This window comes from Carassius gibelio, chromosome B13 (genome assembly GCF_023724105.1).
Source record: "Carassius gibelio isolate Cgi1373 ecotype wild population from Czech Republic chromosome B13, carGib1.2-hapl.c, whole genome shotgun sequence".
NCBI lineage: Eukaryota > Metazoa > Chordata > Actinopteri > Cypriniformes > Cyprinidae > Carassius > Carassius gibelio.
This window is the reverse complement of record NC_068408.1, coordinates 22,931,132-22,958,660: the sequence shown is the minus strand read 5'-3', so window position 1 is coordinate 22,958,660 and position 27,529 is coordinate 22,931,132. Positions and strand designations below refer to the sequence as shown.

The 27,529-nt window shown below is 36.8% G+C and overlaps 1 protein-coding gene across 2 annotated transcripts in view; it reads left to right on the top strand.

The window, feature by feature from the left end:
* Positions 1–24,558, top strand: part of prkn (parkin RBR E3 ubiquitin protein ligase) — a 113,705-nt gene extending 89,147 nt beyond the window's left edge. For both annotated transcript variants that reach the window (XM_052572011.1, XM_052572012.1), the window contains 5 exons: positions 9,888–9,949; positions 12,210–12,359; positions 21,646–21,732; positions 22,012–22,129; positions 24,264–24,558. In XM_052572011.1, coding sequence (XP_052427971.1) covers positions 9,888–9,949; positions 12,210–12,359; positions 21,646–21,732; positions 22,012–22,129; positions 24,264–24,373 — 527 coding nt within the window. In that variant the 3' untranslated portion in view covers positions 24,374–24,558. The remainder of the gene's footprint in view (positions 1–9,887; positions 9,950–12,209; positions 12,360–21,645; positions 21,733–22,011; positions 22,130–24,263) is intronic.
* The last annotated feature ends 2,971 nt before the right edge of the window (positions 24,559–27,529 follow it).

Here is a 27,529-nt window from a genome sequence, read left to right as displayed (position 1 = left end):
AATGCAACCCAGAATGTGTCCCGTGTCTCCTTGCGTCCCTGAAATGAAAATGTCTGTGTGCCTGTGAGCTCTGGTCATTTCTGCTTAGCTCTAGCGAATTTCATTCCTCGACAGAGTCAAGGGTCACGACTAAGAGGTGAATCATTGTGGATCCAGACATGTGGGTCTTCAGGGTCTTCCGTCCGTCTCACACGTGAGACATTATGATGTCACCAATATCTTTAGGGTCGAGACAGATTATCATGCATTCATAAAATCTCTCGTAATAAGGATTCATGCAAGTTTATTTGATATATATACTGTATTACCTATAAGTTGTTTCCTTCCCTAATGCCTTTCTCTCTTTTAAAATAAAAGGAGACATTTTGAAGAATATTCATCCTGATTTTTTACATGCAGTAAAAAAAGGGCTCCAAAAAAAGCTCTATTACAACTCTTCTTAATCGCTTTTTGTGGTAGACTTGTTCCATCCTTCATTTGATGTTTAAGGAATTTTGAAAAATCTGATAATGTGTACTGTTATTTTAAATTACTAAAAATAACATTCATATGAATTATTATGGTGTTCCCTAATCACTCATACCAGTGTGAGGAAATTGAGCATAGATTTATGTAAAAAGCTGTCATATAATGTTTTATTGACAGTGTTGTAAATATTTTTCCATAATTTCTAATCGTACAATGATTTAAGTGTTTGACATACTTACGTGAATTTTTAAATCAGTGTGAAATGTAATTCGCAACCCATTGACTTTTTTTAATCTGATAAATTTCTGAGTGAAACAGAAAGTTCAGCAAGAAAAAGATGAGGCGAGATTTGATTTTAACCATTTGAATAGAACAAATTATGAAAAGTGGGCTTTAGATACCAGAATAGTACTAATAGTATAGCTCACCCAATGAGTGGAACTAATGTCATAATTTGTTAATCCTTGTGCCATTCCAAACCTGCATGAAGTTTTTTCTTCTTCTGCAAAACACAGACATTTTGAGAAAAAAGTTACATTTTTATTAATTCATTAATTCATTCAAGTCAGTGTTCAAAATAATTCAAAATATCTGTTATAAAATATAAAATATTTTTTGCAAAAGAAAGTTCAGCCATATAGAACTTTTGGGTTGGGGTTTGAACTATAGTTGTTACGATTCCGATACTAGTATCGGAAATATCACCGATACCACAACAAATTCTGGCATCGGCGAGTACATTAACCCATATACCGATCCGATACCATTTTCTTAAACAAGACCTAGTTATGACTGCTAGCTTTGCCTAACTGCTGTACGGTTCTTCTTCGCTGCTCAGAATGCATTGCAAACACAGGAATTTGTGCTGTGTTGTCACAAGCAACCCCTGTTTAAAGCAGCAAAGAAGAAATGAAAATGCGTTAGCAGCACTGATCTATATATGACTGGATCACTCATCGCGTTCTAAACTGCCAACAGACAGTGAAGCCGCTTCTATATTATAGATCAGTGGTTAGCAGTATGTTCGCTGTTTAGCGGTATTTCAGACTGAAAAAACCAGACAGTAAAACAGTGCCTAGTGATGCCACAAGTACTGGCACTTCACTACCTAGTCGGTGCTGAAAGTTAAAAAATGTGATGATACCAGCGTCTCTGTAGAACCGGTAGTACTGTAAGTTACATACTCCCGAGTATATTCGGTACCCGCAACTGCATTCAGTCGCTTCCGTGTTAGTCTAAGCGCAGGGCGCAATTTAAATAGTACTCCGGCAAATTCTACATCTCTGTGGGTGACGGGCGCAGATCCGCGGGAGTTCGCTGTTTTGTAGTCTCTGCCGTGTGCCACTATATGAGGACACGAACGCATAAACCGTCACTTCATGAGAATTTACAGTTTCATTTTCACTTCATGAGAATTTACCGTTTCCTTTGAGAAAACTGTCATATCATAAACATAGACACTCAAAGATCTTCATGGCAACCCATCAAAATAAATGTTCGGTTTAACGTGAGCAAATTGACAATATATTAAGCTACTGTTGTAGCCTACAGTATCTATGTAGTAATAATAATATGTCTCTATTAATAATAATAATTATGCCTAGACAGTTGCTTGTTTTTTTTACTTGTTTTGTTGTAAAGAGAGTATCTGATTAATATATATATATTTTTTTATATTCCTAGACTTATTTGTTGCAGTTTTTTATACAGTTATATTGTAAAACTAAAATACCTTTTTTAGTTTGAGGTGTTAGATTTTTGGCTGCATTGATTTTAAGTTATTTTTCGCTTACGAAAATAAATAATATTACTGTCAAATTCATGTCAGATACTAAAAATACTATAATAAATACAGTAGTTCACCATGTATTTGTTCATGTTTTATTAAGGGATAAGTCTAAAGCACATCATAAAATAATTCTAGCAATTTACAAAGGGCTAGTAGCATATACAGCTGTATATACAGATACACACCCAGGTATCGGATCAGTACTCGGTATCGGCCGCTACCCTGAGCCCAGGTATCGGGAAGAGAAAAAGTGTATCAGAACATCTCTATAGTTTGAACAAATGTCTCCTGTAGCGAATCGATGCATTTTTATAAGAAAAATATCCATATTCAAAACGTAGTGATCACTTTAATGTAGCTTGTGCCAACAGTTATACACGGAAGCAGCTCGGGGGGGATGAAGTATGAGGTCAGTGTTGTGCACGCGCTGTGTTTTCATCATGAAAACCAACGTTTGTTAACAGGAGCAAAGGAAGCAAAGTTTTCTTTCTTTAGCAAAGGAAAACCAGTCTCCTCTTGGCTTATATCGAAATCCTGTAACATTATTCTTTACAAATCCTCATTTTGTACCTCTAATTAATGACCATTGTTTTGTTTTGATCTCTCCCCTCCGCTTCCGCATTCGTCACTTCTGAGCAGCGCAACGCCGACTCCATATGTCAACAGCTCAGAATTGCTTTTGTTTACAATGGCGATCGCAAGCTAAAAAAATTGATAACCTTTTAAATATGGTTATTTTTCTTACACAAATGCATCGATTCGCTACAGGAAGACTTAGTTTACCCAGCCCGAGCTGTGTGAGACATTTTCATTTTTTTTTTTATTTAACTTCTTTTGGACTGTTGCACTGCAACACCCGCTGAGTGCCATTAAGACAGAAGAAAGACATATACACATAGGATGACTTGAGGGTGAGTAATCTATGGGCTAATTTTCATTTTTGAGTGAACTAACCCTTTAAGTCATTATAAAAATCTAAATATATAAATACCTTTATATATTTTATATATATAAAAAAAGACTAATAATAAAATAATTCATTTGGACAATTTTAAAGTCTATTCCCTCTATATTTAGATAACACAAAGCTGAATATGATTTAGCAATTTGAAGATGCAGCTTGACCATTCTTCACTATTTCTTTGTGTGTGTGTGTGTGTGTGTGTGTGTGTGTGTGTGTGTGTGTGTGTGTGTGTGTGTGTGTGCGTTTCACAGAAGGAAAAAAGTCATACATGTTTAAAATGAAAGGATGTGTAAATAATAGTACTTATTTTTAATTAAAACTTTGCCGGAAATAACCTTTTAATATGAAAAGGCAAAAGAAGTAAACCCGTGATCAAGTTTGAAACATTCATTGGCTCATTATCTCCTGTGGAGGGCAATGCTATTGTATTTGTAACACAAGCTTTTTATCTGGATTGCAGTGTGCAGGAACCATAAGATCCACATTAAGTAGCTAACTAACCCCTGCGGTTGGATTAAATTTAGAGTTGCTGTGGACCCGCTGGTTTCATTTCCTAAAACATTTCTTGAGCGTGACTCAAACAGCTGCGTCAGTCAGCGGGAGGCACTATATATTAAGCCGCCTCCCTGCCAGCAAACTGCGAATAGTAATTAAGCTATGAAAGTAGCTAAATGAGGCTTTAACAATCGTGCCAGGCTTATGATGGCGTCTTTGTAACTCTGTGTGAGCGAGTGTTTGGCAAGCAGAGGTCTTTTGGTACAGATCAAAAAGAAAGGTGGGAGTTACACTTTGATCGTCCTCTTCTTCTTTGCGTCTTTTGATCCCTCCCAAACGGTCCCTACACATGAGAAACCATTTGAGCTCTGAGGATTTGAAGTGCACTATACTTCGACTTTGTCAATTGTCATGACACCACGTTTACACGCCGAACCAAAGATATCTGTTTTGAGGCAAAGGCGGTCATTAGCGGTTGTCTGTATTGATTCCATTATGTTGTAATACACTTTCTTTTGTAAGTAAAATTGAATTGTACAACATAGCACAACTGATCAATTTAATTGCACAGGAGGCTAAACAGATATTGACCAGCCAAGCATAAGATGTACAGGCTTTTTTGCTGTTTCTTTGGCAGACGTTTTATCATAGTAGTGCCTGGCAGATGGTGGATCCTCTAGCATGACAAAATCAAATCAATCGAAGTTTCTTTGTCTCCCTGTGTGACTTTTTTCCTCATTGCGATGTATCACTTGCTGTTTCAGGTCTTATTGTGCTGCATGATTCTGAGCTGACCATGTCAAATGAATGGTACCAGTTGCCCGCAGCATTAGATCAGTACTTCTCTACATCTCAAAGCATCTATTTTTGCTAAACGCTAACTTTTCTTGCAGGACTATAAGAACCATTTTTTATGCAGTGGCAGTTCTCGTTGACTGCCAGACTTATTGATGCCATGAATCCTCAGATATAATAAGCCTCTTACAAAGAACCCTCCCATTAAAATGTTAATTTATAAAGATGTATAAAAAAATTACCTGGAAAATATTGACTTGCTATTAAGTTGACGCTGTATGTTTTTGGTAACTTATTTGTCGATAGAACTAAATATTTGTGGATGTTTTGCAAACAATGCTAAAAAATATGATAATGCTTTTAACATTGAGGGCTAGTGATTAATTTATTGTTTTTCCAGCTAGTGATTATTTATGCATGCATGTATGTATTTATTTATTTTACTTTATATTGTTGCTGTTAAAATAATATATATATATATATATATATATATATATATATATATATATATATATATATATATATATATATTATTTTTTATTTTATCATTATTTTTTTCTTATTATCATTGTTGAAAACGGTTGAGCTGCTTAGTATTTTTGTGAAAACCATGATCCTTTTTTAAGGAATCTAGGCAAAATATAAAAATACAAATAAAAAAAATATTTTAGATCATTTTAATGCATCCTTATTATAAAAAATTCACAGATTAAAAAAAAAGAAAATACAAAAATCGTACCTCTTTATTGCAGAAGTAAAGTTTGTATGGGATGGAAATAGTACACACTTGTATCACCTGTGTGATCAGCGTGTGATCAGCGTATCTCTGGCATGCTAACAGCTATAACCTTTAGATTATAATAATCTTTCCATATGTCTGTGTGTGTGTGTGTGTGTGTGTCCTGAAAAGTTCACCTCTCAGTATGGTATGCTCCTTCTTTGCCATGGTAACAACATGTCATCCCTCTAGTCTTTATCTTTAATTATTTTCAGACAAATATGAGCCTTTTTTCCCTCTATAATTCTAATATTTGCTGGCAGCCATCGAGTCCCCAGGCAGGTCCAGTGCGATTAGTGCGCTTGCCTCCATTTGCATAAGAAAAGTGAGGCGGCGTTTGCGCTAGCAGCCCTGGAGGAGGATTAGCAACATTAGCATTCTGCACTCTGCTGGAAAGTGTGTGCGCTGGAGAATTCAGCTGCTACAGGTTGCTGCTGTCTGACCTTTACAACCTTCTGTGCTGTTTTTCAGTGTTTAAATATTTTCAGTCTAACGCATTATGAATGAAGGTATAAATGCAATATGGCTGTAAATATCCAGATAGGAAACGTGTGTTGTAAACGAAGTTGAAATTCTGCAAATGTCTTACTTTCAGTTTTAGTTTAGAATGTTCTTACTTTTAGTCTGCACGTAAAGTCACCTTGGCTTAGTTCACCCAATAATAAAATTTTTGTCATCAATTACTTACTGTCATATCCTTCCAAACCTATAAGACAACCTAAGAATAAAGTCTGTTCCAAAACAGGTTGACACACCAAACCGGCATCAAAGAACTGGTGGCTCTGAAAGCTCTCGGTGTTGTTGCCTCACCTTACCTGAGTCTCGGCCCAAAAGTACATTCCTCATCTGTGTGAGAGGATATATACTATAAATAAATAACCCCACACCAGCAGGTGGCAGTGGTCGATATTCATCATTCAAAAATGGAAAGCAAATCTAAGTCTGTGGATATACAAACTGGAAACAAGACAGCATTTACAGTGCAATCAAGTCATGTTGGATAGATCGTATTTACAAGTTGAACGGACACGAACGCCACCACAAAGTCGTAATTATGAGTGAGCAACTCGAAATTTTCATTAAGCCCAGAGTTTCCAAGTTGGGGGTGTCAATACTTATAGGTATTAAGCAGTGACATTCTCAGGTTTTTTATTTATATGAAAAAAAAAGCTATTTGAATGTGACAGGGTATCTTGTGCCGACTAAACTGACTTGAACGCACCCAACGTCAAAATTACGATTGTCAACTCGTTAGCACGAACTTCCCAGGAGGACTTGAATGCAGCAGAACAATTTGGAAAATCAAGCTTTTTGATCAGTTAGTATTCACTTTACTTCCTCGTTATGAGACTATTTAGAATAGTTTGAATACTCAAGTAAGATGAAGATGAAAAACTGACATTGGCCGATGGTGTAATGGCCTTCATGGGCTTTTTGATGCTCCAAAAAAGTTCAAAAAATAATTGAAACAATATGAATTGAGCGGTTAAATCCAAGTCTGCTGAAGAAACACAATTGTTTTTGACAAACAGACTTAAAGGCGTATTTCACCCTCAGGCCATCCAGGATATAGATGAGTTTGTTTCTTCATCTGAACAGATTTGGAGAAATTTAGCTCTGCATCGCTTGCTCACCAATGGATCCTTCTCAGTAAATGGGTGCTGTCAGAAAAACAGCTAATAAAAACATAACAATAAACAAATCCAGCGTCCATAATTCATAAAATTGCTTCCTCCAAAAGAAAAACTCCATCTCCTGTTGTCCTCTTATTAATTGTTAAACTTATTAGTTTAGGACTGTGTTGGTTTGTAAACGGAGCTTGATCTGTTCATAGTCTATTGCTGATCCAGACAAGATTACTTTTTCTTTTTTCTTTTTTTCACTGAAGAAAGCGATATTAGAAGACTCCATCAAGCTAAATTGTCTTGATGGATTTGCAGTTTTTCACTCCGAAATGCGTTAATTGATGAACAGGAGTTGAGCTGTTTTTAGCTGTCCGGACTCTTATTCTGACACCACCCATTCACTGCAGAGGATCCACTGGTAAGCAGGTGATGTAATGCTTAATTTCTCCAAATCTGTTCTAATGAAAAAAATGATCTACATCTTGAATGGCCTGAGGATGAATACATGAGTACAACTGTTCCTTTAATTCTTGCACATCACGTAAGCATGTTTGTGCTTCCAGTAACCATATTTCATGTGCTTGATTTATGTGCACTGATCAGTTGTTTATACAAAAATAAGTTTGTTTATAATGAAAATAAGTCTATATTAAATCTGTCCGAAGTGATTTTCTCTCTTCAGAAGACTTAGGAATAAGTCACTTAATTCATATGTATTCTATTTTCAGTGTTTTTATTAACTATTTGAAAATTTAGAAACTTTTGGGTGAATATATATATATAAATAAAACAATGTTAAGATTATAAAATTAACTGATATTAAGATTACATTAAGATCAAAATGAATGTTCAGGGTTAAATTTTCTCTCTTTTGTGGCTGTAAAGATGTTACTTAATAGTCTCAAATGAACCCAGACAGTTGGCATATTTCCTCTTATCTATTCACACAAAAGCGAATCGGCAGGGAGCAGAATGTCTGTGATGTGAAATTTCTTCTCTCCGATTTGATAAGCTTGTTTTGTACTACATGCACTCAGCTGCTATCAGCCTTTATATCTACATTCATCTTTAGAGATCACTCCATTTCACTTTTTGTGCTTTAAAGTTCCACTACACTTAGGTGTACAAGACGTCCAAGGATGTGTGTGTGTGTGTGAGTGCCATCACATGCAGATTTAAGTAGTCATTAGTCTCCTAAGGGATAATTGGTGTGTTGCAGAAATCTTTGGTCCAAAGCAAAACGTTTCCCCACAAAAGGGGCTACATCATTACACCACTCTTGTTAGAGGAGAGGATTGGACTGCCACTTCAGGGTCGGGCCCTGCCTAAGCTCACACACATTCATCTTCACTCATTTGCCGTCCATAATTATCTGTGTGGATTTAACAGCGAGTTAATTCTGCAGAGCGGGAATACGAGGGACCTCTTTGGCTCTGTTCCCCATTAGGTGCTTCTCCTGTCCTCCTGGAGATTAGGCGGCTCAAATAAAAGGCCTCTCCTCTTGGAGTGTGACCCTGAGGTGGCTGTTTGGTGCTTATCAGCATCGTAAGTGGTGGGCCTCCCTGTACGAGCGGCGCTCATTAGCGCTTGTGTACGCCCGAGTACGGGACATGGGGCGTAATGTATGATAATATATTCACTTGTCGTTTCCTGTTGCATTTTGATGAGGAACGCCCAGCTGAAATCACCAGCGTATGTTGTGTTTTGGATGCTGGCGCAGGGTTGCCAGGTCTGCAAAACAAAACCAGTCCAATGGCGATTCAAAACTAGCCCAATCAAAACTTTCCTATGGTTTTCCCCTACATCGAAATAAGATGACCATTGCTTGCTTGGTCTACAAGCGAGAAGAGAAAGGTCAGGTCAACCAATTTCACCAGCTATGTTTTGCTGTGGTTACTCTGGGTCAGCAAAAAGGAAAAATTTCAATTAAAAAAAAAAAATATATATATATATATATATATATATATATATATATATATATATATATATATATATATATATATATATATATATATGCACACATAGTCATGTGGGTCTGCAGTAGTCGATATCATTTCCTGTTGTATGTCTTTATTTTTCTCCCTGCATGTTTCTGACTTAGGTTGCACATTTGACTTTAACAAAACTGCTACATTGCTTTTTTTTTCTGATTAATAATAATAAAAGATTATGCCAAACTACCTAATATGATTTTATTTTGGGAATGCGAATGGCTTAAGAAGCTTTATACTTCATTAAGATGTAAGGACAGTTACATAACCCTGACATTTTTGACTTTATGCCCATAGCAATTAATAAATGAAAATGGATTTTAAATTCAGAAATGATAAATGTCAAAATGGCGTATTTATGTAATTGGCAATTGCCTTTTTGATGTATTTTTTAAGAAAAATTTAGAAAAACAACAACAACAACAACATTAATTTGCAATTTAACATTGAGCAGGATGAGATTTCACACTGGCTTCACACCAAAAGTAAAAATTCCTTGTAAATATTATTCTGTATGCTAGCATTGAATTCATAGAGATCTATTTAAACCGGGAAATTAATCCAGTTTTTCTGGGTTTTACATCATCAGGGGAAAAAATAACCTTAAAAAAACCTGTGATTTGAGACTTGATTGTTCATGAGAGCTTATGACAAGCATTCAGTTTCATTTTGATTTCATGTTGATTTTGAAAGAGATATGTCGCATTGGGATTTTCTGGGTGAATTGAGCGCTGTTCCAAAGCTGCATGACTTCGTTTCTTACCCATCTCTTTGTCCAGTCAGTTAAAGTCAGTGATGGCCAATACAGTGTAAACCCCAAAATTCTTCGGAATATTTTATTTTATGTTCCATGGAATAAAACAAGTCTTTTAGGTTTGGAATAAGTTCAGGGTGAACTATCTGCTTTTGATAGCTGTTTCAGTCCATGCTAAATCTATACTTCTGACTGTATTACTTTTGTTTTCTCTCTGTCTGTCTCCAGCCGGCTGTCCTGATTCGCTCATTAAAGAGGTTCATCATTTCCGAGTCCTGGGAGATGAGCAGGTAGGTTTGGACTCTGAGATCCACAGGTCTCATTTACACACATGTACACACATACTCTAAACAACCTTCCCTGTCCTGATCACGGCTCAGGAGAAATCCAAGTTCATACCGATTGTCAGATTGTCACATGTGAGAGGCTCTTAATTGGCCTATCTGCTGTTCCCCAATGCCATTCACTAAACCCTCCGCTCACAACCAAACCACAGCTCCGTACCATCACCAGTCATCCTTGCAGTGGGGATCGGGTTCCTTTCAGTGTGTTTCTTCATCCTTCTTACCATCTTCACCAAGTTTTGGTCTTTGATCCTTTCTCACCAATTGGAGCTGTTATGCGACACCGTTGTGAAGCACCATTAGGGATGTTCCTGTGTTATGCTTCCGACCATGTTGTTATGTCAAGTGGCCTCTTCTGACATCTGTGTGCATGCTGTTCGTCTCACTCTCTCCTGTCCTGTTGGGAAAGTGGGCTTGTGGGCCAAATATCAAAACCAAATTTATTCTGGCATATTACTGAGAGATATAGAATGACAGCTGATATTTTCTGTATATGGAGCTTATGTAAGTAGTCTGTTATACAGTTACAAAGATTTCATTGGTTTACATTACAACCACAATTACAGAATTTCATCTTACTTTTTGGCCATGTAAATATATGCAACCACACCAAATTGCATATTTTGTGCCTCTGAATAATAAAAAAAAAAAAAAAAAAAAAAAAACATTGGTGTTTTTCAATTTTGAACTCTAATAAATGTCATAAAAGACTGATGTATCAAATATAATAAATTCTATGCTGTTACATTTACAGTTTTTCTCAGTTGCTTTGGCACATTTAAACAGTCTTAAAATTCTCTAAACTTAAGTGCAATTTATAAAGTACATTTATTTTTGCAGAAATGTGTTAAAGGTAAACTGAAAAAAATCACTATTACTTATAAATTTTTACGCACATGATTGTCTTCATCTAACACCACCACCACACATTCTTACGTATCTTACTTCTGCTCTTTCACATATTAATGCTCCCAAACTTAATTGATTGGCAAAATTGTGATTCCTATTTCATTACAATTTCAAGTAGAGTTGCAAATGGGTGGAACATTTCTGGAAACTTTCCAAAAGTAATACACTGCATTTTGTTGTTGAGCAAATTGTACAAAATCATTTGCACACGTGCCAAAACCATAGACTGTACAAAAACATGGACGTAGTGTCCATGATGTCACATGTAGTTTTCTGAAGAGAGTTTTTGAAGCTCAAAGTGGGCGGAGATCTTGGCAGCGTGTCATCACGCGTCAGTCCCAGATAATCGAAAGTGGGCAAAAAGGAGGGGGCTGGTTGCTGAAGCCACGCCCACCTAGCACAGCAGTGGTGACAGCAGCGGCAATCCACATGTCACTCAAGTGGCCACGCCCTTAATTATACAGAATTTTAAGGCTTAATATAATTTAAACGGATGAATTATAAATAAAAAAAATACACCCCCCAGCACAGTCGTCATGAAGGGCAAAGTTAGCTATATAGACCACAAAAATTTTTTGAACCAGGCTGTAAACATGTTTTTTTTTTCTACTGTAAAGTTGGGCATTTTAACATGGGAAGTCTATGGGATTGACTCCCTTTTGTATCCAGCCTCAAGAGGCCAGTTGACGAATTACTATTTAAGTCACTTCAGTGTTGGTTTCACGAACGAGAGCGGGAGGTTTCTAGATTTGTATACTGCATCTAAATAAAGCAGTTTTATTTGACGTCTTCCTTTTGGTTGAAAGATTACATAACACATGATAAATTTCAGTAAGCTGTACTCTATCTGTCAACATACCTCATGAACCTAGTGAGTTTATGCGTTATTATTGTTTTAACCTGGACAGCCCTAAATTGATTGGCTGATGCATCTCTACTGAAAAGTCTATCATTATCCAGTGTTTGAACGTGGGTTTGAGTCTTTAACACACAAAGGGATAGTTAGACCAAAAATAAAAAATAGTTATTTGCTCACCGGCATACCATTTCAAAATGGTATGACATTCTTTCTTCTGTGGATCGTAATAGAAGATATTCTGAGAAATGTCTCAGTTTTTTTTTTTTTTTTTTTTTTTTTTTAGTTTCCAACATTCTTTGAAATATATTTCAATATCTTCATAGTAAAAAGAAAGTCAAACAGGTTTGGAACAACATGAAGGTGACCAATTGTTGGGTCAGCTATTCTGGTTTAACATTACCAGGCTGTTTTTAGACTCCGTCCATCTCTGTTATCCAGTATGAGCGCTACCAGCGGTACGCAACGGAGGAGTGTGTTCTTCAGATGGGAGGCGTTCTGTGTCCCGCTCCAGGATGTGGTGCCGGACTGCTTCCTGTGGATGACAGCAGAAGAGTCTCCTGTGAGTTGGGAAATGGACTCGGCTGTGGGGTAAGACCTTCTCCACTCACCTCACAACAGCTTTCACTATAATATGCAGAGACTGCTATCAGTAAGCCATATCAGCATAATCACTGTTTCTCTGTGACACTATTAAAACACTGAAACTTTGTTTGTGTATCCCCACCAGCCCCAAAAGTCATTACTTCTGCAATTATTCTATTCTGTGACAATAGTGGTGCAGAAATTACACACTTCAGCTTGAATATGTGTTGGGTTTACTTTTGTATAGAGAGTTTTGTAACCGTTTATAAACCTTACCTTTGACCGAGTATATCCCAGTTTGGGATGCCATTCATGTGTGAGAGTTTTATTTTTTCTGCCCTCTATCGCTTGCATACTCCACTCGTCCAATCACGGCACGATTAAGATGTAATTAGCACACAATTTGCATGATGTTTTCTAATTAGCCAGTCGATTAAAGATTAGGGTTCAGTTCAGCTGCCATTAGCGCTGACTGATTGCATGTTTGCAAACACAAACATCATCTTTCCAGTGGGACGAAACCTTGTATCTGTGCTTCTGTCTGTCTCTGTCAAAGGTGCAGCTTGCATCACAGAGTGCTGCCTGAAAGTCTTTAGTTGTCATGGACAGTGGTTTTGAGCTGTAGACAGGCATTACACTTACAGTAGATGTGTTTCCTTAAATACACAGTTTTTTGTATGTTTCATACAAAGCCGGGTTTTTAGGGTCCAATTCTCACTATTAGCTAGGTGTTTATTAGCATGCCTATTATTAACACACTGGCTTTTTATTAGTACTTATAAAACACTATTCTACATGACCATATTCTACATCACTAATCCTACCTTATACTTAAACCTACCAACTACTTACTAAATATTAATAAGCATCAAATTAGCAGTTTATTGAGGCAAAAGTCAAAGTTAATGGTTTGTTAATAGCGGGAAGCGGATCTTAAAATAAAATGTAACCTTTCGAGCTGTAGATGGGCATTAGACAAAGGTGTATTTGCCTGAGGATTAATTCAGTTAATTATGTTGATACTGTATAAGTATTGATTTAAAGAAATAAAAATGAAAAACAGTTTTGGTAACAGGATTGCAAAACAAAGCAAAAAAAAAAAAAAAGTTGATGCTGCTGTTGTTGTTGTTGTTGTTTTTTTGTTTTTTTTTCTAACATGGTTTTGCATGAAGAGTTCAAAATAAAATTAATTTGGTAACAAGATCAAAAAAAATTATAATGAAGAATAAAAAGTTGGGCAAACAGAATTTAGTAATTTAGTTTGATGCATTTTTCTAAATACAATAAATTAGGTAACAGGATTTCAAAAAAACATGGTGGCCCAACTGTAGGGGTGTAACGGTACGTGTATTCGTACCGGACCGTTTCAGTACAGGGCTTTCGGTACGGTGCACGTGTGTCCAGCACCCGTACAATCAGCACCGGAGCTCCCCAGGGCTGTGTTCTCTCCCCACTGCTCTTCTCCCTCTACACCAACGATTGCACGTCTAAGGACCCCTCTGTCAAGCTCCTGAAGTTTGCAGATGACACCACACTCATCGGCCTCATTCAGGACGGTGACGAGTCTGCTTACAGACAGGAGGTAAAAGAGCTGGCTGTCTGGTGCAGTCTCAACAACCTGGAGCTTAACACCCTCAAAACAGTGGAGATGATCGTGGACTTCAGGAGAGACCCCCCTGCACTCCCCCCACTCACCATCATGAACAGCACTGTGACTGCAGTGGAGTCATTCAGGTTCCTGGGAACCACCATCTCTCAGGACCTGAAGTGGGACATTCACATTGACTCCATCGTAAAAAAGGCCCAGCAGAGGTTGTACTTTCTCCGCCAGCTGAGGAAGTTTAACCTGCCACAGGAGCTGCTGAAACAGTTCTACTCCACCATCATTGAATCCATCCTCTGCACTTCAGTAACTGTCTGGTTCAGCTCAGCTTCTAAATCTGACCTCAGAAGACTACAGAGGGTAGTCCGGACTGCTGAGCGAATCATCGGTTCAACCCTCCCATCTATTCAAGAACTGTACTTATCCAGAGTGAGAAAAAGGGCTGTCAAAATCACTCTGGACCCCTCACATCCAGCACACTCCCTCTTTGAACTGTTGCCATCTGGTCGACGCTACAGAGCACTGAGCACTAGAACGACCAGACACAGGACCAGTTTCTTCCCTCAGGCAATCCATCTTATGAACAGCTGATAATAACGGCGAACACACTACACTTTATATTTATATACACACACTTTATTTATCTAACACACATACTTAGTATACACTTAAATTTTGCACACAATATATATGTACATACATAACTTCACTTTGTAATATACCTGCCTACAATTGTCATTTGTATATTGTCATTCACTGTCTACATATTTGTATTTTTTATTCTTTTATTATGTGTTTTATGTTCTGTCGCTGTCATTCTGTTGTACTGCGGAGCTTCTGTCACGAAAACAAATTCCTCGTATGTGTAAATATACCTGGCAATAAAGCTCATTCTGATTCTGATTCTGATTCTGATTCTGAATGCAATATTTTGTGTGTGGAACATAGGTACATTTTCGTGTTTCCAAATGAAAATATTAAGTGGCGGAAGTCTCCACATTCAGTGCAAATCCCACCATGCAGCTGATCTCACTGCGTGGCGTGAGCGTGGCGTTTCTGCTGGGTGCCAGTTGCATGACGGCTGCTTCACGTTTTCTGTGTCTTTACACACCAGAATCGTGTCTGAAGCGGCGCATAGAGGGAGACCGCCAACAGACCAGGATCTTGTCTTCACGACAACAATATCTATACTTCATGTTGAGCATAAATATAAAGCCTACTGATAAAGGACACCATGGGCAGTCAATGTGCAACAAAGGTTTTATTACAGGCCTGTAGTTCTGTGCTGTTGTCAAAACAGCCAACCACACAGCACGCTCTTACGTACTAAAAAAACGAAATAAAAATTATTTTCGTACAGCTGCTACAGCCGCCTATGGGACCGACACACTACTTAGCAGCAAGGCACGCAGTAATGGCGGCGCTGCTTTACATCGATCCGATAATTTATTTAAAGGGATTCGTCTGGTTTTTGTAAGTTACTTAAATCGCTATTGTATGACTATTTCTTCCGCATTTCATCCAATGCCTCTTTTGCTAGTACCAAAACGTTGTTTTAAAGCTGGTAACGGAGGCTTGAGCCGTTTATAGCATTCTATTAGTGAAGTTATTAATGAAGTTAAAAGAAAGAGAGCGAGAGCGGCAGACAGACAGAGAGAGAGAGAGAGAGAGAGAGAGAGAGAGAGCTTGTGTGAATTAGGCTAACGTACTTTTGTGCGTCTCTAAACACTCTTATGCTTCAGCGTCTCTAAACATCGCTGTTATTACCTCGCAAGTGAGAAATGTAATGTGTAGCCTTTAAGTTGCTACACTATATATGCTAACTGATAAAATCATCAGGGCAGCGCTGACAAGACCTTTTTGTGTAAACTGCGTGACCTTTATTACGGTTTTAATATGTAATGAGGTCGAGAGCTGCCTGGAACTACGTTCGCCATAATTGAATCGTCAGCCAATCAGATTCAATCATTCAAGGGCCCCATAGTGTGTGTGTGTGTGTGTGTGTGTGTGTGTGTGTATATATATATATATATATATATATATATATATATATATATATATATATATATATATATATATATATATATATATATATATATATATATATATATATATATATGCGCCTCATTAGCGGCTGTTTCAATGTGCTGCTATATGTAGCTACAGACCATATTGGATCGGTCAAGTCCAGTCTGTGAATGTGGGATCTGCTGATGCATATCTATGGTGAACAAGCTGCACTATTGTGCAAAAGTCCTAGGCCATTAGTATTTTTCACCAACAAAAGCCAGCCAGTTTTAAGCCAGTTATGTATTTATTTTGCTGTAGTGTCAGTTGGAAATAGCAAAATGAATGTAAACTGATATTTCCTACTGACACACTACAGCAAATGACAGAAACAACAGACTTTAAACCATTTTTTTTGCTGGTGAAAATACTAATAGCCCAAGACTTTTGCGCAGTAGTGTAAATGTTATCATTTTTGCTGATGCATTTTTGATAACAAGATCACATTGTCTAATGGTTGTGCATTGGTGTACTTTCAGCTTTGCTTTCTCTTGTTGGTGGATTAGAGTGTATTTTTGTGTTTGTTCAAAGAATTTGGAGAGCTCGTCCCTTATCTTCTAACCATACCTGCTTTTACAGTGTCAGTTTGAGAGCAGTGTGAGAAGGAAAGTGTGTGTCCGGTTTCTGACAGTGACAGCGTGGTCAGCACCGCGTCTGTGAGCCGCAGATAAAGGCTTTATTGGAGTTGGCGTTAATGAACCGTTGGCACCAGCACACACACATACACCAGCGATGGCACATAAAAACACAGAACCTAGAAGCGAGCAGTTTTTACACTCTCTGGACCTGAGGGACACCTCACAACCTACCTGTCCTACTTTGCTTACAGAAAAATCAATATATCCCCTCTGTATCTCTTCTGCCGTATTATAGAGCCTTCCTCTCTTTTGTTTGGGGGTTTAGGGGCCCTGTATCAGCACTGTGTGTTGAATATTAGAGTTTATCTCACTGTATGTTGCTGGCAATAGAGCAATTTCAGTTTTTTTAGTGTGTATGACTTTGGGAGGGTTTGTTGCTGTGGTTAGTGTGTGTACAATAAGTGTCAACTATCAGCTTTCAGCATCATGAGAAGCAAGATTAGCTCAGCGGTCTCTAGTGATAGAGAAAAATCTGGCAACCTTGTTGATGGAAGTGCCTTGCTGGACTAATTGAGCTATTGAAACAACAGTTTAAAAAAAGGAAATAAAACACATTATGGGAGTATGTTTTACAATAAAATACAATTTCAGTTTTTCTATTTTAAAATTTCAGTTTTATATAATTCAGTGTGTTACTTGCTTTTTATTTGTCTTTTGTGTGTGTGTGTGTGTTTTCTGAGTTAAAACTATTTCAAAGTGAGTAGTCAAAATAAAATGTGGAAAATAGGGCTGTGCAAAAAATCGAATGCGATTTTCATGCACCTCTCATCAGTAAAGATGCTCCTGTAATAAGAAGTATATCTCCAGCACCTGCGTTCAGATCAGGGTTGCCAGGTTTTCACAACAAATCCTGCCTAGTTGCTCCTTAAAACTAAGAATCGCGTTTCCGGAAGGTTCCCCGATAAAATTTGCTTCCCGGGGTTAAAATATACATTTTTTGGAAGGGTTAAAATATAATTTCTTTTGGAAGGGACATGAAAAACAACCACAGACTTGGCAACACTGATTGGCATTTACTACACAGAGCCGTAATTCACTGACAATCTACACAAAATCGATGTTAAAATTGCAGGCGATTCTTTGTCGATTTTGAAAGCAATTTTGTGTTAGTTCTCGGTGGACTACGGCTCTGTGTAGTAACTGCTGCTCCACCTGATCCAGTGTTGCCAAGTCTGCGGTTGTTTTTCATGTCCGCAGTTTGAAGCAATCCCAATACCAGTAACGTTATATTTAGCCCCTAAAATGCAAATTTATATATTATTATTATTTTTTTTATTATTATTTTATTTTTATTTTTTTAACTACACATCAGGTTTTGTAGTAGACTAGAAATGGAAAAAAAAAAAAAATACATTTAAATAAAACAAAATAAAAATGACTAAATTCAGTTAATTTTGACCTAAATCTAAAAAAGACATTATGCACCAGAGGTTAAGCATCTTCTTTTCACTCCTCTTTTTTTTCTTTTTTTTTTTTTTGGAAAAAAAGAAAAACTTGACTTTATGTCTCAAAGTTCCAAGCCCTATTTTGTGCCCTAATTGTGGGAAATGTCGGGTAATTAGATTTTCAAAAAAGGCATGTTATTGGATGGTTGTGGAGTGAGAAGCTGTTCTGTACAATTGGTCTGTCCTCTCATTGTGTCTCTTGCTCTGTTCTTTCTTTTGCACTGTGTTTAGAGCTGCTCTAAGCGCTGGGGACAGTGAGCCAGGTGTCAGAAAGATGCTATTATTGCCTTGAAGCTGTACATTTGGGTCAGGGCTGTGAGCGTGTGTTTGTGAGAGAGAGATCAGTCTGGCAGATGATCAGAGAAGTCTCTCTCTCTAAGAGCTCTTTCAGCGTTTCACTTTGACGTTCTTATTTAACACACATCAGGCTGCCACTGTCAGATCCTGTCTAAGTCTACACACACGCGCGCGCAAACAGAGTTGACTGAATTTATAAATGCTGGAGCATAGATCAAAGCATCCTATAGCACAGTGCCCACAATGCTTTGTTCGTGTGCAGAATGAAAAAGTGACAACATATGAGAAAATGCTGCAATGAAACTTTTGCATTAGCTATTTCTGTACAGTTATCAACTGCAATTCAGTATACAGGTGCATCTCAATAAATTAGAATGTCATGGAAGAGTTAATATATTTCAGTAATTAAACTCAAATTGTGAAACTCGTGTATTAAATAAATTCACTCCACACAGACTGAAGTAGTTTAAGTCTTTGGTTATTTTAATTGTAATTTAATTTTAATTTAATTTTGGCTCACATTTAACAAAAACCCACCAATTCACTCAACAAATTAGAATACTTCATAAGACCAATTAAAAAAAAAAAAAAAAAAAAACATTTTTAGTGATTTGTTGGCCTTCTGGAAAGTATGTTCATTTACATGTACTTGGTAGGGGCTCCTTTTGCTTTAATTACTGCCTCAATTCGGTGTGGCACAGAGGTGATCGTTTTGTGGCACTGCTGAGGTGGTCTGGAAGCCCAGGTTTCTTTGACAGTGGCCTTCAGCTCATCTGTATTGTTTGGTCTCTTGTTTCTCATTTTCCTCTTGACAGTAGCCTATAGATTCTCTCTAGGGTTTAGGTCTGGTGAAAAAAAAGATTCAAACATTCACTGATGCTCTAGAAGGAAACAAGATGCATTAAGAGCTGGGGGATGAAAACTTTTGAACACGATGAAGATGTCCAAATTTGTCTTATTTTGTTGAAATATAATTTTTTTTTATTTAGTTCTGCCCTTCGTAAGCAACAGAAGATACTTGTATGTTTCCCGGTACACAAATTAAGTACAATTTACCTTGATCTTTAAATTCCAAAAGTTTTCACCCCCCAGCTCTTAATGCATCTTGTTTCCTTCTGAAGCATCCGTGAATGTTTGAATCTTTTTAAATAGTTGTGTTTGAGTCCCTCAAATGTCCTCAGTCTGAAAAGATGCATCTCAAAATCATAAAGTCACTGCTGGAAAGGGTTCAAATATGCAAAGATGCTGGAAAACTGAAGAATCTGCAGGACCTTAAAGATTTTTCTGAAGAACACTGCTCAGTTTAACTGTTCAGAACAAACAAGGGACTCATGCACAACCATCACAAAACAGAAAGACAGTCGAGGATCATCAGGTAACAGAACACAGTATTAAGAACTAAGGGTTCCCAAACTTTTGAGTGGGGTTATTTTAATAATTTCAGCAATTTTTTTGTCTTGTGGACTAAATGTTAATATCTTTTATGTACAATATCCTACTCAGGACAGTACTAAATAAAAAAATAACATGCATTTAGTATGATCTCTCTTATTTTTTGAAAATCACTCATATTTTCACAGATTCTGCAAGGGGTGCCCAAACTTTTGGAACCCCACTGTATATATATATATATACACACACATACATACATACATACATACACACAGCGTTCTGTGCAGTTCTGCATTCACATATTCCTATGTTGAAATGTATATTAGAGATGAGACCAGACTTAATTCAGATATCACAAAAAAAAGCGCATCACTTTGTTCTGGACTGCAAAGTGGCATTAATTTCACACTAAGAAGGGTTTCACACTGTTCCACACTCCGCATCAAATACATCCTTCCCGTCTCTCACACCACAGAAAATGAATGCGCTGAAGAAGGACACAAACCATGTGCGTAATAAACATGAATGGTGGCACATCTGAGAGAGGACAAATGAGAACAGAGCTGGAGAAAGTAGAAAGAAGTGGCTGTCAAAAGAACTCTGTTTTCTCATCATTACTGAGGAAGGGGAAAACAAAGAAGCATCTGTCTCTAGACCTTGAGAGGAGGATCTGTCATGAGCAGCAGAAATAATAAAGCAAAAAGATGATGTGATGCTTCCCTACTTCACAGTCTGGATCTCTGAAGAAATACTAAATCAGTGGAGCTTTAAAAGAGCTGTAGAGGAAGAGTATGCTAAACCCCAGAGTAATACTCCCTCACTTAAAACGCTCTCTGACAGGACGAGCATGGAGAAAGGCTGCCCCCTTGTGTGTGCTTCACTGACAATTAGAAATACAACTTTAAGTACTAAAATAAAAATATATAGAAATATTACAAGAGGAAAGAATGAAAATGACAAAAGCACATCATAAAATTACTTTAAAATTATATTATAAATATAAAAAAGCTTTTTCAGAAGCAATAACAAATACTATAATAGTTTATGAATAATACTAAAATAACACTTCTAGTTGTTTCTTCACATTAAGCTGGAATAGTGAGAGTATTTTTATTTATTTTATTTTTTTTAAATATCCTCCATTTTACCTGTAAAGACAACATAACATCTCACAGCTACACATTTTCAATCCATGAAATAACATATTTCAGAAAAACACAATATTGAGCAATAAAGAGAGTGAAACATACAATGTCATTTTACTTGTTGTATTATTTTATATATTGTATATATGTTCTTTATATAATTCGTTTTTCATTATTTTAAAGTGTGTGTGTATGTATGTATAAATAATATATTCTTCTTTTTATTTAGCATCAATCTTTTAATATTTGATCAGACTGTTAAAGGTTAAAAATGCACAGAATTAATGAAAAGTAGTCATTAAGATAACACTTGACTTTAAGCCTTTAAATTTAAAGAAATATAAAAATATTGAATTTGAATGCATTAATTATATGTTGTATTAGCATGAGCTTAGTTATAATGCATAATAATACTTATATATTCAGAATTACATCTTTCTAAAGTATAATGCATGGAAACACATGGCTAACATCCAATTTTAGATGTAAGATGGACTCTGCAAATGGTTTATTTTAACAACTATTTATGAAAAGATGTAATGGCTATTAACTTGCATTATGGATATCTGTATAGGTCATTATGCGTAAAGGCTTCACATTTAAGTGTTACCATATTTATAATATGCTAAATAGCATACACTTTACCATTAACAAGCTGTGACTTGTAGCGGTCAGTACTAGTAAGTGGTTTGCTGTTTGTGTCAGTTTGTGTTTTGCAGGGAGTGTAAGGCAGAGTATCACGAGGGCCCCTGCAGACAGAGGACACACACGGCAACAGGAAGTGCCCTACAGGTGAGGACTTCACACTTGTATTATTAGTTCATCACATATGCATGGACACAGTTCAATTTACGTTGGCTAGATATCATCAGTTATCCCACAAGGTGAAGATCTGCTTAAATATTCTGGAACAGCCCAGAGATTCTAGGCGTAATGGTGTCGGTGCAGGACAATGCCTACAAGCCATTCACAAATCACCTGATTCATAAAAGAATCATATAAGAGAGGAATTTAAAGCTCTTGAAGATCAAATCTGTCTTTCTCAATGTGCTGTGTGTGTGTGTGTTTCAGGGTTATATTGTAGATGAAGAGGCAGCTCTTCGTGCTCGCTGGGAACAGGCCTCACAGGAGACTATAGCCGAAACCACTCTCCCCTGCCCCAAATGCCAAGTTCCTGTGGAAAAAAATGGTATGAATACTTTTTACCTTTTATCGTACTATTAGTAACTGATTCGCATAATCTGGATTACATAATCAGATTCTGAAAGTGCTTTTAATTAGATTATATTTTAAGAGTCACTTACTTTTATTACATGATTGTATAATATTGACACAATGGCAGTAAATTATTAATAAAAACAAAGTTCTGGCATGAAACTCTAGATGGCGCAGCCCCATAGGTCTAACTCAATCCCACATAATGACATCATCACATGGCACAGCTGATTGGTTCTCTCCTGTAACTGTAGCCAATGAGCTTGCTGCTCAGCATTCAATTATATGACTAATGCTTGCTGTAACAGCGTGCTTCAGAAACCCTTCACCTTCCCCAGCTCCACCTGTATAGATCTGCTAAGGGTGATCATGTGCTGCGGGGGTTATTCATGTTATATGTGCAGCAGCAGTATTTCTTACATGCTCACAGCAGCATATTGTGGATGTATTGTCAGTAGCAAGTCTCACTACTTGCTCTGTAGCAGCAGCAATGTAGCAGATCTATTCCACCTAAACCAACTGCATTAACATTGTCATATACATTATCATGCCTACCCCTCAGAGACTTTTTATTTTTAAAATTGTCCTTTTTTAAAAATGCCTATGGCTAATTTGTGTTTGAAAAGTCTTCCTGATTTATGGAATTTGAAAACACATTTGCATGTTCACGGTCAGTTAATGGTCACATGACATGCAGGTAAATAATTAATTGTTCTATTTTTATTTTTTATTTTTTTTTATCTTACATTTTTGTGATTTAAAGTGACAGTTCACCCACTCACCCACCAAAAAATAAACTGTCATAATTTACTCCTCTCATGTTGATCCAAACCAGTATGTGTGTCTGTCTTCTGTTGAAAACAAAAGATATCAACCAAAAATTGAATGGTAGCCATTGAGTTCCATAGTATTTCTTTCTTTCTTTCTTTATTGCCCAGATTATCGAAGTCGATGGCTACTGTTAATTGGTTATCAACTTTCTTATAAATATATTTTTTTGTGTTCAGCAGAAGAAAGAAACAGGTTATACAGGTTAGGATTAACATGAGGATGACTAAATGATGATAATATTTGGGTGAACTGTCCCTTTAAATGATTGTTAGTGTTTTTTCAATGTACGAACCCCTTGTTAGTTCCTTCATGAACTTGAGAAACCCTGACAAAATGTCATGTTTAATACAATTCATGTTGTTGGTAACAAAGAATATAATACCTAATCTAACCCTTAATCTAATTCATTATCCACAATGAGCAGTATACCGAACTCACCATGTGAAAAACTGTATCCCACAATGCAGTGCGCTTATATAAATCTTGCTTTTCCATTGTGACAAATAAACCTGGAAAAATATCAGCGATTTTTACATTATATTCTGGGAAATCTGATTCTTCATTATTATTTTACTTTAATATTTTGAAATATAATTCACCTTTAAAAAATATTCATTGTAATAAAAATGTATTATATAATAATAATAATAATTAATAAAACATGCATAAAGAGGAATGTTTATTTGGTCTATATATATCTATATCTATCTATCTATATCTATCTATCTATATATATATATATATATATATATATATATATATATATATATATATATATATATATATATATATATAGATATATAGATATCTATATATATATATATATATATATATATATATATATTTTTTTTTTTTTTTTTTTTTTTTTTTTTCTCAACATTGTCATAGAAGATTTTTGTTTCCCCAAAGACCCTTTCAGTGAACAGTTCTTTAAAAAAAATCTTAATGTGAAGAAAATATTAATAATCATTAAAAAAAAATAAAAAAAAATTGCACCACAATAAAGAACCCTTTGTGCGATAACAATTTTAGTTTATAGATGTTAATTCACAGTTTGTGGATAAATATTAAATGGAACCATTTATTCCAATCAGTAACGTTTTTTTTTTAATCACTGTGAAAACCCCTCTTGTATCTTATATTCAAGGGAGTGCACGATTTAAAAAATTTTGGTGTAATACTGTGTATGTCATTGATAAGTTATCTTTGTTTTTATCCTTTAGCTTGAAAAGTGCACTGTAAAGATCCAGTTTGTGATCTCGTCCTCTCTTGCTCAGGTGGCTGTATGCACATGGTGTGTCCGCGTCCGCAGTGTAAGTTTGAATGGTGCTGGCTCTGTCGTGTGGAGTGGAACAGAGAATGCATGGGCAACCACTGGTTCGGATGAGCCAGATACACTCTCACCATGAACTAAACTCAGGAAATGAAGCCAAATGGAAACCTGGCAGGACTCTAGCCAATCATTAGCACTGTCGAAACATTAGCACTGTTGTGAGGTACATATCATGCTGCTGCCATTCACAAGTATCTGATGGAATAAAACTGTAGTCTTATTAAAATGCTTTAATGAAATACTGAGTCATGTTTTCTTTTAAGTCATCGAATTCCAACATTGATTTGCTGACAGGAGTATTACTGACTGCACCTTATAATCGCAATGAAATGTTTCACGTTTTATTTTCACCCTAACCTAGCTTTTTTATTGTATTTTATTTTTGTTTTGGAAATGTCATTTATTTTTGTGATGTTAAAGCTGAATTTTCAGCATCATTACTCCAGTCTTCAGTGTCACATGATCCTTCAGAAATCATTCTTATATGATGATTTGCTGCTCAAGAAATATTGATTTTAGAACTTCATTATGATTCATGACCAAAATGGGAAAAATTGGCTTCATGCTTAAGAACTGTATGTAGAAAAAACATAAGGCATCCACCTGTTCTCGGTGTATGTTTACTTTCATGAAGTTCAGCTTGTCTGCTTGTGTTGTTTTCCATTGCAGATGTCATTTGACATCTGTTACTGCATGATGTCACTGCATTCCTGTCATGTCAGTCCTTTACCGCTGCAGTCTCTCGCTGTTGTCTGCTCATGAACCGAACCAGCGGGGCCAGTGTCCAGAGAAAATGAACACCAAGGCCCTCAAATCCACTCCAAGGCTGAAAAAAAATCAATAACTAGTTTATGCTACTTAAAATAGATGCTGGTAATGAAGACCATTATAAATCTGTCACTGGTGATTCTTGTTACGATGCTAGCTATGTTTCAGAACAAGTCCACACAAGCCTGTCTGTGTGTTTTCTGGTTTATATGATGATTAGGTGGCCCTTGATGGTTATTATCTGTTAAACAGGACACTCAGTACTGGAGCCATAAACGGACCCTAAACATAATCCTCTGCTGTGCCCTGTGACCTCTAGCTGAACATTATGAGATAAATGTTAGTCCATTATGATTTATGGGAGGGTGTCACTGGATGTCTAACACACATGTGATTAATGACTCACAGAAAAGAGTAACAAACAAATCATCTGTAGACAAACACGGTCCATTACTGCTGATTTTCTGCTCTACTGGCTGCATTGCACTTCTGCTTAGTTCATGTTTTGAGCTGTAAGTTCACTCTTCTAGCAACTTAAGAAGGAAGAGAAGATCTTCAGGAGCTCTCAGCTGAACACAGCAGAAGAACGAAGAGATTCGGGGGAGCTAAACCTGACAGACTTGAAAACCTTGAGCTTGAACTGACCGATGGAGTCTCTAGTCAGGTGAGGAAACAGCTCTCTGTCTTTGCTCGAATCTGCTATATTTTTTCCCTGAATTGTTCGGTGTTCAAAAAAAAAAAAAAAAAAAACTAACAATAATAATGTACGGTAAAACACCAAACAGCTGTGTCTGATGGTTCTTAATTTATTGTGCACACAGTTGAAGCCAAGTTTTCATGCACCTTGCAGAATCTGCAAAATGTTAATCATTTTACCAAGGGATTATAAAAAAAAGTATGTTGTTTATTTAGCAGTACTGACCTAAATAAGGTATTTCACATAATAGACGTTCACATAATTGTCAGCAAGAGAAAATAGTTGAATTTATATATATACACACACACATGTCACTCAGTAGTCTTCTGTGTGAAAAGATGGATCTCAAATTCATAGTCATTGTTGGAAAAGGTTCAAATACACGAAAATGTTGGAAGAACAATGAATTTTGAGGACCAGAGAGATTTTATTTCTGAAGAGCAGCAGGCAGTTTAACGGTTCAGGACAGACGAGATTCATGAACAAATATCACTTAAAAATTGTTAAAAAAAAAAAATAAATAAATAAAACAACTGTGGACCATTCTGGTAACACAGTATTAAGAAGCACGTGTATGTAAACTTTTGAACGGAATACATTTTATGAATTCAACTATTATTTTCCTCTTGTGGACTATATGTACGTAAACATATTTTATGTGAAATCTCTTATTCAGGTCAGTACCAAAACAATTACATGCCTTCTGCATGATCCCTCTGTCACGGAATGCTCCAAAACGAGAAGATCAAAATGCAGCATTTATATGTGAGTTCATAAAACAAAGAGTAATTCACATAAGGGCAAAATAAAGCAACAGAAAACATGTAACAGTAAACAATAAACCAGCAACCAAAGACAAGGAAAACCAGGCTTATTTGGATGAGTTAACAAGGTAAATGGGACACAGGTTAAAGTAATAGGGTTTGGCAAGGGCTGATGGGAACTGAAGTCCAGGGAAACAAATAAAACTAAGAAGTGTGGCCTCTAGTGGCTATATATGGGCACACCAACTAGACGCTATGACATTACCCCTCTTCTAATGAGAGAATACCAGAAGCTAAAAGTCAGTTAACCCCAGATAGAGGCAGACCACGGGGAGGGATGGTGGGCCAGGTCCAGGTCTATAGAGAAAGAGGTCTAGAAACAGAGGTAGGTCAGGAGGCCAAAGTGGGGCCGGAGGAGTTGATGTTCTGATTATGAATTGGGAGACTATTCTACTCAGGATGCCTGAGTGTATTGTGGAGCTCTGCAATACCTCGTGGACTGGAAGGGGAATGGGCCAGAGGAAAGTTCCTGGGTCGAAGCCAAGGATGTTCTTGACCCATCACTTACCACTGACTTTCACGGGACCCATCTGGATAAGCCAGCCCCCCGTCCTCGCAGAAGACCCCTGTGTTGTTTGCCTTTTTAAGTCAGGAGCAGCTCGCAGGGAGGGGGCTCTGTAACGAATACGGCCACACCACAGAGGACTCCCCTTGATCGTCACCACCTGAATCAGCTTTGTATTGACTTTTCCCATGAAACTCCATTTCCCATCATCCCGTACTTGACTTTCATTACAAGCTCACCTGATGCTTGTTTATGAAACTACTTAAGCATCTGCCTCACACTCACTCTTTGTGAAGTCTTGTTTTGCCCCAGCTGACATTTCTAAAAGTTATCATCTTCTCTATTGGAATACTGTGTTCTTTTGTTTTTGGATTCCCTGCTGCCTGCCTTTTGACTATTTTGCCTTGTTTTTTTTT